This window comes from Equus caballus, chromosome 13 (genome assembly GCF_041296265.1).
Source record: "Equus caballus isolate H_3958 breed thoroughbred chromosome 13, TB-T2T, whole genome shotgun sequence".
Taxonomy (NCBI): Eukaryota; Metazoa; Chordata; class Mammalia; order Perissodactyla; family Equidae; genus Equus; species Equus caballus.
In genome coordinates, this window is record NC_091696.1 from 51,362,458 (window position 1) to 51,374,982 (window position 12,525).

Consider the following 12,525-nt stretch of genomic DNA (forward strand, 5'->3'; position numbering starts at 1 on the left):
CCCCTTTAGATGGACAAGTCTGTTGTTTCTAAGCTTCTGTGATTTCAAAGGATGTTGCAAGTGATAGCCTTGCACACCTGCCCACAGAGAACAAAGTCTTAGGCGTCCAGGCACTGAGATGGAGAAGGATCGTGCTGAATTCCTGTACCGCCCCAGGACTAGGTTCTACTGTTATCCCATATATTGGATGAAACAATCAAAGTGCACAGAGGTGACGCAGGTCCCCAGATCACTTGCCTCGTCAGTAGGGAAGATGAGATTGGGCTCCGATTTGGCTCCAGTGCTGACATTCATATTCACCCCCTATGGTGACGATTGTGAGCCTGTGGTCCTTCCCAAAGATCCAGGGGACATGCGGGCAGCCTTAGCTCCAGCCTGACACAGAAAGCCTGGACACGCTCCACCAGAAGCATCTGCAGGATGGAGCCCCTGAGAAGCAGCCTGTCACCTCCCAGATAAAGTCTGATCACGGCCTGGCCCCGGCGCTCTGGGAAGGACTGGCCTGGAGAATCGCCCTCTCCCCTTCCTCTGTGCCTCCTGTCTCAGCACCATTGCTGTCCAATCTTCCCACAGCCCAGAGCTGGTCATCCCAGCTATGCCCAGACCCGGCATAGAGGGAAGGTCACAGACATCTCCAAGTGACAGACCACAGAAGGCCACCACCTGGGGTGTCTTTTCCATGTGGTGCCAGGCACACTGGACTGGATTGCCCACTCTGGCTTTCTGAGGGTCAGTGGGGAGCTTGCCTGGGCTCCCCAAAGCCTGTGGGACACTAGGCTCTGCCCAGGCCTCAGTGAGGTCCTGAAACTAGTTCTGCAGGAGGCAGGAGCCCTGGGGCCCACAGAGTTTCCCTGGGCGTCTGACTTACAGCCCCTCCATGGGGTTGACCTGGCTGGCCAAGCTGGGAAGGGCTCTCAGCAAACCTCCTTTCCTCTGAGACCAAGATCTAGTCCAGGTGCTGAGGAGAGAGACTCAGAGGTGACAGTGAAATATCTGTCACTGTCCCATCTTGTTTGTGCAGGCGATGGGGCCAAGACAACAAACACAGCAGGTCCGGGAACCTCCCCCAAGGATGGCTCTGGGGATTCCCCAGGAAGAGTCCTCACCTCCCAGCTCCTTCCTGTCCCCTGGTGCCCCTGCTCCTTCCTTCTGGATGGGGGCCCACAGGCCTCAGGAGGGTATAAAGGGCCGTGCAGAGGACGGTCAGGCACAACCAGACTGCCCAGCGCCAGGACTGTCCTGTCCCGGTAAGACGGGGCTCCTCCTCCATGGATGGGGTTGGCGAGGTCAGGTGGGGTCCCTCTTTGAGAGTCGGATGGGCTGTCCTCCTCTCTGCAGGAGCCTTGGGACCCTCCAGCCAGAAGCCATGCTGCTGTGGCTGACCCTCGCCCTCCTGTGGAGCACCACCTGCTGGGCAGGGCGTAAGTCTGGCTGGGTCGGCCCCCTCCAGCTCATCCCTCTGGTGGCCACCCTCCCCTCTCTGCATCCCGGAGACCCAGGGTCTGGGCCCTGCCCTGGTCACAGACTAACTCTACTCTAGTCTCAGGACTGTCCCATCTGGTGGAGGGGCCGTGTCCAGAGAGGGGCAGAGATAGCCTGCATGTCACTGTGTGATTTATTTTCTCTCCCCACCTGCTTCTTTCATCATCTAGAGATTTATGGGCTCGGAGGAGGCCAGTATTTCAGTACTACTCCAGACTATGACAATGACATCACGGGGATTCGGGTGTCTGTAGGGTCTGTCTTGGGCCTGATTAAGAGGTGAGTAGGAGCCAGGCCATGAGCTCTAAGGCTGTGTCCCACTCATGCCAAGTCTTGGGAACATGGGGATGGGGCTAAGCGCCTCTTCTCCCAACATCTTTGCTGGGTATTAATGACTCTTTGAGGCCAGTTAGGTCCTTGGAAACATGGAGCCACCAGCCATCACCTTTCCCTTCGTCCCTTTTCCTCAGCTGCCTCCTCTCCCGCACAGCAGTCCTTTCAGTCCAGGTTAGGTCAGAGAGGAAAGGAAGTGAGGGTCAGAGTGGACCACTGACTGAACACAAGTCACCAGGAGTATGTAAAGGCAGAAAGCCCAGGGCTGCTCCCCTAATGTTGGGGTGGTGTCCTTGTTCAAGGCCTGGGGCAGATCTTGGCTCTGCACTGACAGGGTCCCGGGGACCTGTGAAAGGGAGTGGGGCAGAACAGTCAGCACCAAAGAGGACAGATTGTGGGTAGAGTGAGGGGAGGCGGGGAGGCCATGGGAGAGGCACCAAAGTGGGGCAAGGATACAGAGAAGGCCAGATGGGTGGAACTAGTGGGACTCCCCAGGTGAGTGTGGGGAGTCACCTGCTTCTCAAAACTGTGTCCTGGGCAGCCTGACTCAGGCTCAGAAAGTCCAAGCTGGGGCTGAGGACAGCTCCCCGCTCAGAGTCACGACAGAGGCACCTCGTGAGGGTCACGGGGACTGGGCACTGCTCCGAGCTCTCCTTTCGGATGATCCTTGAATGCTCCAACAGTCACTCTCATTTGGCAGATGAAGAAACTGAGGCCCAGAGAGGCTGGGTAATGAACCCAAGAGCCCAAAGGCGGCAGAGCAGAGGTTTGAGACCAGCATGTCTGTGTCAGAACCCAGATACATGTGCCTGCTCTCTGGTGGCCAGGGAGGGGTGGCTCGGGGACAGAGGACGTGCGGAGTGGTGAGTCTCCTGGGCACCGGGCATCCAAAGCTCCCCCTTTCTCCCAGCATCCAGCTGAGACATGGATCCTTCTGGAGTGAAAGACACGGTGCAGAAGGTGGGAAGACCCAGGAATTCCTGCTGCGGCCGGGTGAACACATTATAGCCATCCTTGGCTCGTACAAGGGTTACCTCCGGTACCTGGTCGTATACACCGACCAAGGGCGCTCGGCCGCATTTGGGCGAGAAGAGGGTAACAGCTTCACTGCCTTCCCAGACCAACCATGGAGGGTGCTCACGGGAATCTTTGGCCACCATAAGCTCCTCGGCATCACGAGCATCGGCTTTCAGTGGGATGATCCTCGAGAGGAGCTGGCCACTGTACAAACACCTACCCTCTCATACGCAGAGAATGAGTGCTCCTGGGTCCCCGGGGATGGGGCACGGGTCACCCTGCTGAGGCGGTCTCACTGGTGTTGGGCTGATAGCACTGGGGTATCCGAGTCGGGTCCTGAATCAGAATCCACCAATAAATGCAGTTTCTGCAGGAACAGTGTGTCCAGGCGTGGTCCTTGGGTCTGGGGTACAACCCAAACCTTCTGAGCCTGTGGAGGGTGAGGCTCTGGGGCTGAGCTCAGAGATCTGAGCTGTGGGATGAGGCAGGAGGTGGGTCTGACACCACAGGCCTCCGCGATTCTGCCGAGGATGCGGGACATGCCCATGCAGACCCTGGGCTGATCCCACAATCTTTCAGGATTCTGGGCTCCAAGGATGCCCTGCCCTCAACTCCCCACTCCAAGCCCATCCAGCTGGCCTCTGCCAGCCCAGGCTCAGGTCCAGGCTTCCCGGAGTGTGCAAGGGGCTTCAGGGAAGCCACTCATTCATTCATGCAGTCAGTCAGTCACTTCCTCACTCACTCAGCACACAGTTGCCAAGGCCTCACCCACACCAGGCTCTCCTGGGCACTGAGGGTGTAAAAAAGAAGAGGCCAGGTATAAAGCTGAAGGGCACCCCTGGGGTCAGATACAGAAGCAGACGGTGACTGTTGGTTGTGGCGTCTGCACTGATGGGGACACAGGCAAGGCGTTTGCAGAGGCACCTGCCCAGAGGTGGGGAGGTGGGGTGTGCCTCAGGGAAGCCTTCCTGGAGGAGGCAACGTCTGACTAAGTCCTAAAGGCTGCGTGAGAAGTGGCCAGGTGGAGACAAGGGGAGGAGGGCATCCCAGGGGAGGGGTCAACACGGGCCAAGGCCAGAGCCAGAGATAGCCACGGACTGGGCCACTCCATGTGTGTGAATTTGTTATAGAAGCATCGGGAAACAAATGTAGCTCCAGACCTTGCATGTTCTGTGTACCCCATCCCACACCTGGAAGCCCACGGCAGCAGTCGCCGAGGCCTGAGTCCCCGACTCCTCCAGGGACCAGGCTCCAAACATTGGACCATGACCCACAGGAGAAACACACCGTACACTGCGACACGAGCACGCACGCGTCCAGAGAACTGCGACAGCCAAACTCTCAGGGATCCTGCCACGTGCAGCCTGTCCCCTGAACCCCTGCTCACAGCAGCCCCATGAGGACAGGACTGCCAGTATCCCCATTTGCAAAAGGAGGAAACTGAGGCACAGGGAGCACAGTGGCTTGGACTAGGTCACTCAGCAGGAATTGGCAGAGTTGGGGTTCCGTGTGACATGGTCTGGCTACAAAGTCCAGCTCAGAACCCAGACAGAGGCAAAGATTTCCCAGTAGGTCCTCATCTTTCTGCGTTTTTCTCCTCTCCACTTTTATTTTAGTTTTAAGGGCTTGTTGAGAGCCGCTTCATGGTTCTCAGCCTGGATTCTCTGGGAACATTTCAGGAATCCATGAACTTGGATGGGGAAAAATTACCTCTTCATTTTCTTTTCTATTGGATTTTGTATTTCCTTCAAGTATACACGTGACCTCTTACACCCCATTAACAGAGCTTGCAACCTTGTCATATCAATTACACTTCAGTTGTTCCAGACATCCTGAAATCTGCACTCATCACTCCTTCACAATTGAGGGTGTTTTCAGACCTGCCTGTTCACCGGCCGATAACAAGAGCACCGGTGTTTGTAGAGCGCACGCAGGTGGAAACACTTGACCAGCCATCTGAGGCTGCTTTGAGGGGGCTCCTTTCTCCCTGTGTGGGGGTGAAGCCGTGGATGGGCAGGGGACTCTCATCCCAGCTTTGCAGCTGCTCTGGGAAGCCCAGGGCCAGGTCTGGTGCATAATTCCTTTCTTGGCCCGGCTTCTTTTTATATTTTTTAAAGATTGGCACCTGAGCTAACAACTGTTGCCAATCTTTTTTTTTCTTTCTTTCTGCTTTTTCTCCCCAAATCCCCCCATTATAGAGTTGCGTATTTTTTTTTAGTTGTGGGTCCTTCTAGTTGGGGCATGTGGGACACTGCCTCAGCATGGCCTGATGAGTGGAGCCATGTCCGCACCCAGGAGCCAGGTTTGCTCTGGTGAAACCCTGGGCCGCCGGAGCAGACAGCATGGACTTAACCACTTGGCCTCGGGGTAGGTTGCCCCTGGCTTCTTAAAAGGGAAATCTGTTCAGTCCTAGAGTTTCATGACCCCTTTCTCAGGTGCCCACCTCTCTTGGGACTGGCAGCTGCCAGGGGGGACCTGCTTCCCAATGCCTCCTGGGGTGGCAGCAAGGATGGCCAGAAATGGGACAATGTTGACTTGAAGAGTGACAGCACTGATCCCCACAGCAGTCACTGCCTTGTGACCTGATCAGATAGGATGAGAGCAGGAGGGAGAGGACAGTGGGAAGAGGAGGGGGAGGTCAGAGGAAGGGGAGGAGGGCGAGCATGGCGCCAGCTCGGGTGCTGTTTGCAGACTCTCAGCGAAGCACAGTCCATGGCCCAGTGGATTCTCCTTGTGACAGTTCTCGGGATTTCCTTCAAGGCTCCCTGGCAAACACTGAGCGCATCCTCTGAGCCCAGCCCTCCTGGGGACCACGGAGACAGGCCGTGGTGGAGACGCTGCTCTTGTTCTCAGGACCTCGGGCCCTCACGATGCAATCCTCGCCTAGTGTACGACCCGGGACGCGTGAGCTGGGCTCCCGGACCACCCCCCTCGGTGACAAGAACCACGCGGGCCCTCGTGTGTGAACCTTTAGTCAACACGGTAGGGCATTCAGGGTCGCTCTGGCCTTGCCGGTTGGTAGCAGCCCGGGGTCACCTGGTCTCCGGTCCCGCCGCTGAGCGAGCGCACCTGGCTGGAGGAGGCCGGGCGCCGGCACCCAGGACCCGCTCAGAACCCCGCAGGGCCCGCCCCGGGCGCCACAGGCGACCCCGCTGAGACCTCCTTCCCCTCGTGGGCCGTCGGCTGCGCGGTCACCGCGGCGGGCCCCTGGGTGGACGGCTGCTCCGGGGCAAGTCCCTACTTGAAGCCGATGCGCGAGAGGCACAAGAGCCCGCGCTGGCCATTGGCGGACACGAGCTGCTGCCCTGGGGCGTGAGGCTGCGCGCTGAACCGCCTGCCCGCGGGGCGCGGGAACCTCGCCTCCCGCCCCCTGCTGGGGGTCCAGCGCAGGGGCCTGATGCAGGCGCGCGCTGCCGGCCACCGCGGTGATGCGCTCGCCCAGCCCGTCCACAGCAGGAACTCCTGCGCGCGGCCGCCGGGGGCTCCGTACCGTGGGCGCCACTGCTGCCCAAACCTCCGCTGGAGGCTGGGAGGGAGGTGCACTCGGCGGCCGGCCCCCATCTGCCCGACGTCTCTGCTCCATCCCGCCTCCCAGCTCTGCGGGCCCTGGGCTGGGAAGTCCGTCCTGCCTTCTACCCAATGCTGGGCTGGACTGGCAGCCCGCTTAACGCTCGGGAGTGGCCAGTTCTTTCCCTTATGTGTCAACTCTCCAGGCCTGGGGCTGCCCCAGTGGGACTTCTTCCGATTCAGGAGGTGCCCTTCTGTCTTCCAGACAGGGGCTTTGTCACCTGTCCTCAGACCAAGGTCACAGCTGCTCCCTCTTCCTTTGCCTCCAGAGTCTGGTTCCAGGTGTGGTCAGACTCTGCGTCCCCTGGCCGCTTCTGAGTCTGTTCTCACTTGTTTTAGTAGCCAGAGTGGACCACTGTGAGGTGGCTGGGGCAGAGGCTGCAGCCGAGGGTGCTCTGGACAGTGACCTGCTGCACCAGTGGGAAAAGAGTCTGTAAGACGGTGGGGCAGCTTTCCCACTGCGGCCCTCCTCCTGGGGCTGCATCTTCCCCAGAGTCTGCCCAGCTCACACTGTCCCCTCTCTCAGCCCCTCCCCCACTCCACCTGGAGTGAGGGGGAAGCAGCCACATTGAGACCCTCCCCCCTCACCTAAGCCCAGTGGACCAGAGGTGGACCGTGACCCAAGCTGGGCCCTCATTCTCAGGGCCAGAGGTGGGCAAGTCAGGCTCTGAGTGGGCCTGGTATTGTCATGTGTGCGTAAGGAGTCCTGGGGCAGCCGTGTCCCCTTAGTGGGAGTGGAACACCCTTGAACCAAGAACAGCAGAAGAAATGGAGAGGTGGCCTGATGGCTCCAGCCGGGCTCTAGTCCACTCTGGAGCCAGCTGCTTCCTGCTCTTACATTCCAAGACACACTGCAAGTAGGTTGCCAGATAATATGAAAGACACTCAGTTAAATTTGAATTTCAGAGAAACAGCAAATAATTTTTGAGTGTAACTATACATCAAACAATGCATTTTTTAAAGCATAACTATGTCCCAAATACTAATTTTTTTTTAGTATATCTGAAACACTGCACGATGCATACTTACACTAAGAAGAATGCGTGTGTATCTGACATTCAAATGTAACTGCGTGTACTGTATTTTTATGTGCTGAATTTGGCAAGCCTACCATACCAAGACACCTTGGGTGCTGCAGGAGAAGGAGAGGCCCCTGGAGGCAGAAGCTGGTGGGCGAGGTCAGGATGGGGCCTGTCGGGGAGACGGCCCTGGAGGACAGAGCAAAGGAGCAGTGGGGGAGACAGAGCTGCAGGTGACGAACCGGGGGAGACGCTGGTGGTCTTCCTAGCCTGAGCGGGTTTCTGCTGCTTACTACCCAGGGGCCCTAAGGCAGCCAGACAAACCCTGAAGAGGGGATCCTCCAAACATCCCCATCCTGACACCGTGGGGATGGTCCTTGGGGAACTTCAAGCCCTTTTCAACAGCTTCGGTCAGGCCTGACCCCTGCCCTCCACCCTGTGTCATTCCCTCTCCCTCCAGCATCCTGGCCCTGGGTGGGACATCAGGCCAGGCCAGGGGAGGTTGAGTGTGAGGGCACAGGGGTGAGGTCGGGAGGAAGCAGAGGTGGGAGGCAGGGTCTGCTCTAGGGGCTCCGGGGGTTTGAAAGCATCCTCAGAGAAGCATCGCGGAGTTCGCACATTCGGGGACCATGTGGGGACCCAGCCCAGGGCCCCGGGTCTTACCCCTTGCCGAGGCCCGTTATCTCGATGATGACCCGATGGCCTGGGTCTCCCCTGCTCCACCCCCCTGATGTAGGGGTAGGAGCCGGGGCCCTGCGTCTCTGGAGGACGGTGTGTATCAGGAGAGAGGGAGCAGGAGGGGAGGCAGCAGCACAGCTCCTGGGCCCGAGCCCGCCGCTTCAAACGTCTGCTCCAGCGCTGCAGCGGGCAGGTGTGGAGGTCAGGGCTGCGTGCTGGGCTGGGACGGGAGGGGCCGGGATTGGTAGGGAGAGGCTGGGAGAGGCTGGGTCTTACCATGGGTGCCGCAGGCAGGACCTGAGAGGAGCAGGAGGGCCAGCAACAACAGCACGGCTTCCAGGCAGTGCCCAGGGACTTGGGCCTTCAATCATGAGGGGCGCGAACATGGAGAAAACTTGAGAGGAGTCTCTGGGAGGAGAAGTCAGGGGTGAGGGGTCGTGCCCCTGAGGCTGGGTGAGGGGAACTGAGGGAACCTTCTTTTCCTACAGGCTTCAAGGGCCAAATGAGACACAGCGTCCACGGCTGTTTCCCTGATGTACCACCTGCTCCGTCGCTCAGAAGGGCCCCTGCCTGACTGGATGCTCCGATGTCCCCATGTCACCCACTCAACACCAGGTTGACATAAGGGAAGCCATGCTATAGGAAAGAAACCATATTGTAACTTTGAATCATCTGATTAACTAACCCAGCTGGTTATGTGCCCTCCGGGAGGTGTTCGTGCTCTGTAGACGTTATGGCCTCTCCCAGCTGCTCTAAGTTGATAACTCTGTTCTTTCAAGTTCCTTAGGAATGTGGTGAGCCCTGGGCAGAGAGTCTATGCTGAGAGCCATCTTCAGTGACAACTGAAAGATCCGGGTATAGGGCCTTGCTCCAGTCTCAGATGCGTATCCAGTAAAACAAAAGACTATCAGGAACTAAGACCAGATGCCTCCTCCACCCGGAGACCAGCCCCCTGTATAACTGCCTGTAGTCCTTGTTCTGTAAGATGACCCTTTCCGATAAGAGTCAGCCATTTTCCCCCTTGCTAGCAAACTGTAATAAAGTCCTTTCTCTCTTACCACCTTCCCTCTCGACTATTGGCATATCTAGCCATGGGGAGATGACTCCTGCTTTTGGGCAATAAACCATCCTGAAATTCTTAATCAGTTTGGATCAAGGGGCCCCGCATTTTCATTTTACACTGGGACCCCAAAGTATGCAGCTGGTTGTGGAAGAGACCTTGTCCTGAGGGCCCTTCTGGTCCCTCCTTCCCCATTCAGTCTCCAGATGGTCAGCTCACAGCTCCCCTTCCCTCCCGGCCCCCAGCCCCTTCCTTACCTGCTCTGCCTGGTCTGAGCCCCTCAACCTGCCCCTTTATGCCCGGGAACTGCCCAGCCACGGCCACCACAAGTGGGACCTTGCAGGCTCAGCTCTTATCAAGGGCTCCAGCAAGAACCCGGGAACCCTCTGTCTGGGGTGACCTGGCAGGGTGGTGGGTGCTCAGTGTTCATGTTCCTGTCCACAGGCCACAGACAAGGGAGCCCCACAGACCAGCCAAGCCCACGGGACACAGGAAGAACCATTGAGGAAATGGGGAGGGATGGTCACCAAACAAGGCAAAGGACAGTCCAAAGCCAGGGACCAATGTTCACTCTGAGCACCCAAGAGGCACAGAGCCCTGGGCACGTTGGGAGCAGGAAATCAGCCAGGTCCTGCCCAAGATGACCCCCAAGGGTTGGAGACACAGCAGCAACTGCCCCAAGAAGAAGGCCAGATGCAGAGGATGTGCAAGACAAGTCCCACCCTTTCCTCATTTGGGAGGTGCCTAAGCTCCTTTGGATTCCCTCCTGAAGAAGTCCGCTCCCCCTGCCCCGTGGAGGACTCACAACAACGCCCACTGGTGGAGCGCTCACTCGGGCCGGGCCCCTGACCAGTCCTCTTAACCTCGTCCTCACGCCACTGCTTGATTCCCACTAACAGCTGAAGAAGCCCAGACTCAGAGAGGTTCAGCACTTGCCTGAGGCCACTCAGGGAGATGTGGCCAAGGCCAGACTCCATCCCAGGGACGAGTCCCCAGCCTGCCCTCATCGCCACAGCCCACTGTCCCCACACCACGGAGATGCCAGAGAAGGGACACCCCCTGCCAGGGTCCTGGCATCCTGGGCTGCTCGGTGTCCCTTCAGCCAGCTTCCTCCCCTTTCTCATCCCTAGTTCTCTCAAAGGTCCCCCAGCTAACGGCCGCGTGCACAGCTCAGGTCATCCAATGCACCTGCCCAGAGACTCTACACGGAAGGACAGGCCACCCCCATTCATCCCCTTGGGACCTGCAGGGAGCTAACCTGAGCCCACAGCCCCCCAGCACTCCTAGCTGAGGGGAAGGGGCAGCGAGCCCTGGCAGGGTTGTGGGGTGAGGGGCAGCCTCCCCCAAAGCCTGGGAGAGACTCCTTACAGGTGCTGTGATGCAGGGTGGGGGAGGGAGGGGGACCTCCAGAGGAGACGCCGGCCTGCTGAGCCCTCAGCACACAGCTGGGAAAGGGCACCAGGCAGAGGCAGACACAGGGCTGCAGGTGCCCTGGGCCACGCCTGAGCCTGGGAAAGCTCCTGTGTGGGCTTTGCTGCCCTTTCAGGTTCCTGCCATCTGCCTCCCCAAGGAGGCTTCCTGGGAGGAGGGTGGGCTGGGGGAGCAGGTCTGCCTGGGAGTCCAGGGCTTCCCTGGGGGCCGGGAGGCCTGGGTCTCCTTTATAACCACCGAGTGCTCGTCACGGGGCCACAGCCAGGGCAGCCATCTCATTTGATCCTACAGCAAACTAAGAGCAGGCGATGTTTGCCCCATTTTACAGACGAGCAAACTGGGACCCAAGGAGGGGAAGAAACGGCTCAGGTCCTGCCCGTGGCGGAGCAGGGATCCCCGCAGGCGGACCCGTATGAGGCCCAGATGGAGGCTGGTGCTGCATTCACAAATGACGGAGCTGGAACCCACAGCCACCTTGTCCCCACTGGCTGGAGGTCGGCATCCTCCACAAGGGGCTGGCCCAGCATTTCCGGGACTTGTCCTCAAGGAGGCTGGAGAGACCCGCCCATCAGAGGGAACCAGGTCATCAGAAGGATTTCTCCGTTGACACAGGTGGATTTGGTGGATTTGCTGTCCTTTAGAGACCTGCCAGCTCCTCCAGGCCAGGCATAGTGGGGGCAGGGCTGGACAGTGACCCTGGGGAGACTCTCCCTTGGGGGACCGCGGTTTCATTGAGGGAGTCCTAGATTCCCCCAAGGATGGTTTAGAGCTGTGGTTCTCAATTAGGGCTGATGGTGCCCCCAGGGCACAGTTGGCCATGTCTGGAGACATTTTGGGCTGTCACGACTGGGCACACACTACTGGCATCAGGTGGGTAGAGGCGGGGATGCTACCCACCAGCCCACAGTGCACTGATAGTCCCCTACACAGACACTCAACAAAGAATTATCTCACCCCAAACTCCTGTTGGCCAAGGTGAGACCCATGGAAGTTGCCTTGGTCTGCCCTGCACCCCTCTTCCTGAGGGGAGTACCTCTCCCTCTCACCCAACGTGAGTCTGGTGGGGGTACCTGAGCGGGGTCCATCTCCCCAGAGCTCTAAGCCTTAGAGATGGGGGCCTGTGAGCCCCCACCCTGACCTCCCACCATGCCTTTGGGCCTGGAGCTTCCCTCTGAGCTCCTTCCTCTCTTGTCCTGGTCCCCATCGCTCTGGGTTCTCCAGCTAAGGAGGGGTTCTGTGATATTTTCCACATCAATTCAGATGTTGTAAGAGGTTGACAAATATTTTTATTATATTTCTGACAGATTCTAAGCGTAACATAGTCCACAGCTTTGTATGTATTTTACATACATAGCATTAGTCACACGTCCAGAGACACTGAAAGATCAACAGTGTTTTCCCCGGGTGATGGAGGATAGGGGATTATCATCTTGTCTATATTTTTCAGTCAGTTCTAGATTTCCTTCATTAACCATTTACTATCCTGTTGTAATCGGAAAACAGAAACAATAAATGTAGTTAAAAACCAAACAAGAGGGGCCAGCCCCGTGGTTCAGCAGTTAAGTTCGCATGTTCCGCTTTGGTGGCCCGGGGTTCACAAGTTCGGATCCTGGGTGCGGACGTGGCACCGCTTGGCAAGCCATGCTGTGGCAGGCGTCCCACATATAAAGTAGAGGAAGATGGGCATGGATGTTAGCTCAGGGCCAGTCTTCCTCAGCCAAAAAAAAGGAGAAGGATTGGCAGCAGATGTTAGCTCAGTGCTAATCTTCCTCTAAAAAAAAAAAAAAACCCATAAAAAGCTGAAACAAGAATCCACTTGCTTCGGTGGCATGGACAAGTGACATCTGTCAGCCTTATGTAAGAGACTCTACAAATGCAGATTTCAACCAAACTGTAGTTCCTCCATCATTTCTAAGCAAAAATTTCAGGACCACTGCG

At 57.8% G+C, this 12,525-nt stretch overlaps 1 protein-coding gene across 1 annotated transcript; it reads left to right on the forward strand.

Annotated features, from left to right (window-relative positions):
* Positions 1-1,198: 1,198 nt before the first annotated feature.
* On the forward strand, positions 1,199-3,260 carry ZG16B (zymogen granule protein 16B). Its single transcript, XM_014730156.3, has 4 exons — positions 1,199-1,247; positions 1,339-1,421; positions 1,653-1,761; positions 2,726-3,260. Exons 2-4 carry the CDS (start codon positions 1,367-1,369, stop codon positions 3,258-3,260), a joined length of 699 nt encoding a protein of 232 aa, XP_014585642.2. The 5' UTR covers positions 1,199-1,247; positions 1,339-1,366.
* The last annotated feature ends 9,265 nt before the right edge of the window (positions 3,261-12,525 follow it).

Bases quoted from the DNA above. Each gene is read 5' to 3' on its own strand.
- ZG16B (XM_014730156.3), top strand. From the start codon at position 1,367: ATGCTGCTGTGGCTGACCCTCGCCCTCCTGTGGAGCACCACCTGCTGG. The intron at 1,422-1,652 runs GTAAGTCTGGCT...TTCATCATCTAG, and splicing joins CACCACCTGCTGGGCAGGGC to AGATTTATGGGCTCGGAGGA. The intron at 1,762-2,725 runs GTGAGTAGGAGC...CCTTTCTCCCAG, and splicing joins GTCTTGGGCCTGATTAAGAG to CATCCAGCTGAGACATGGAT.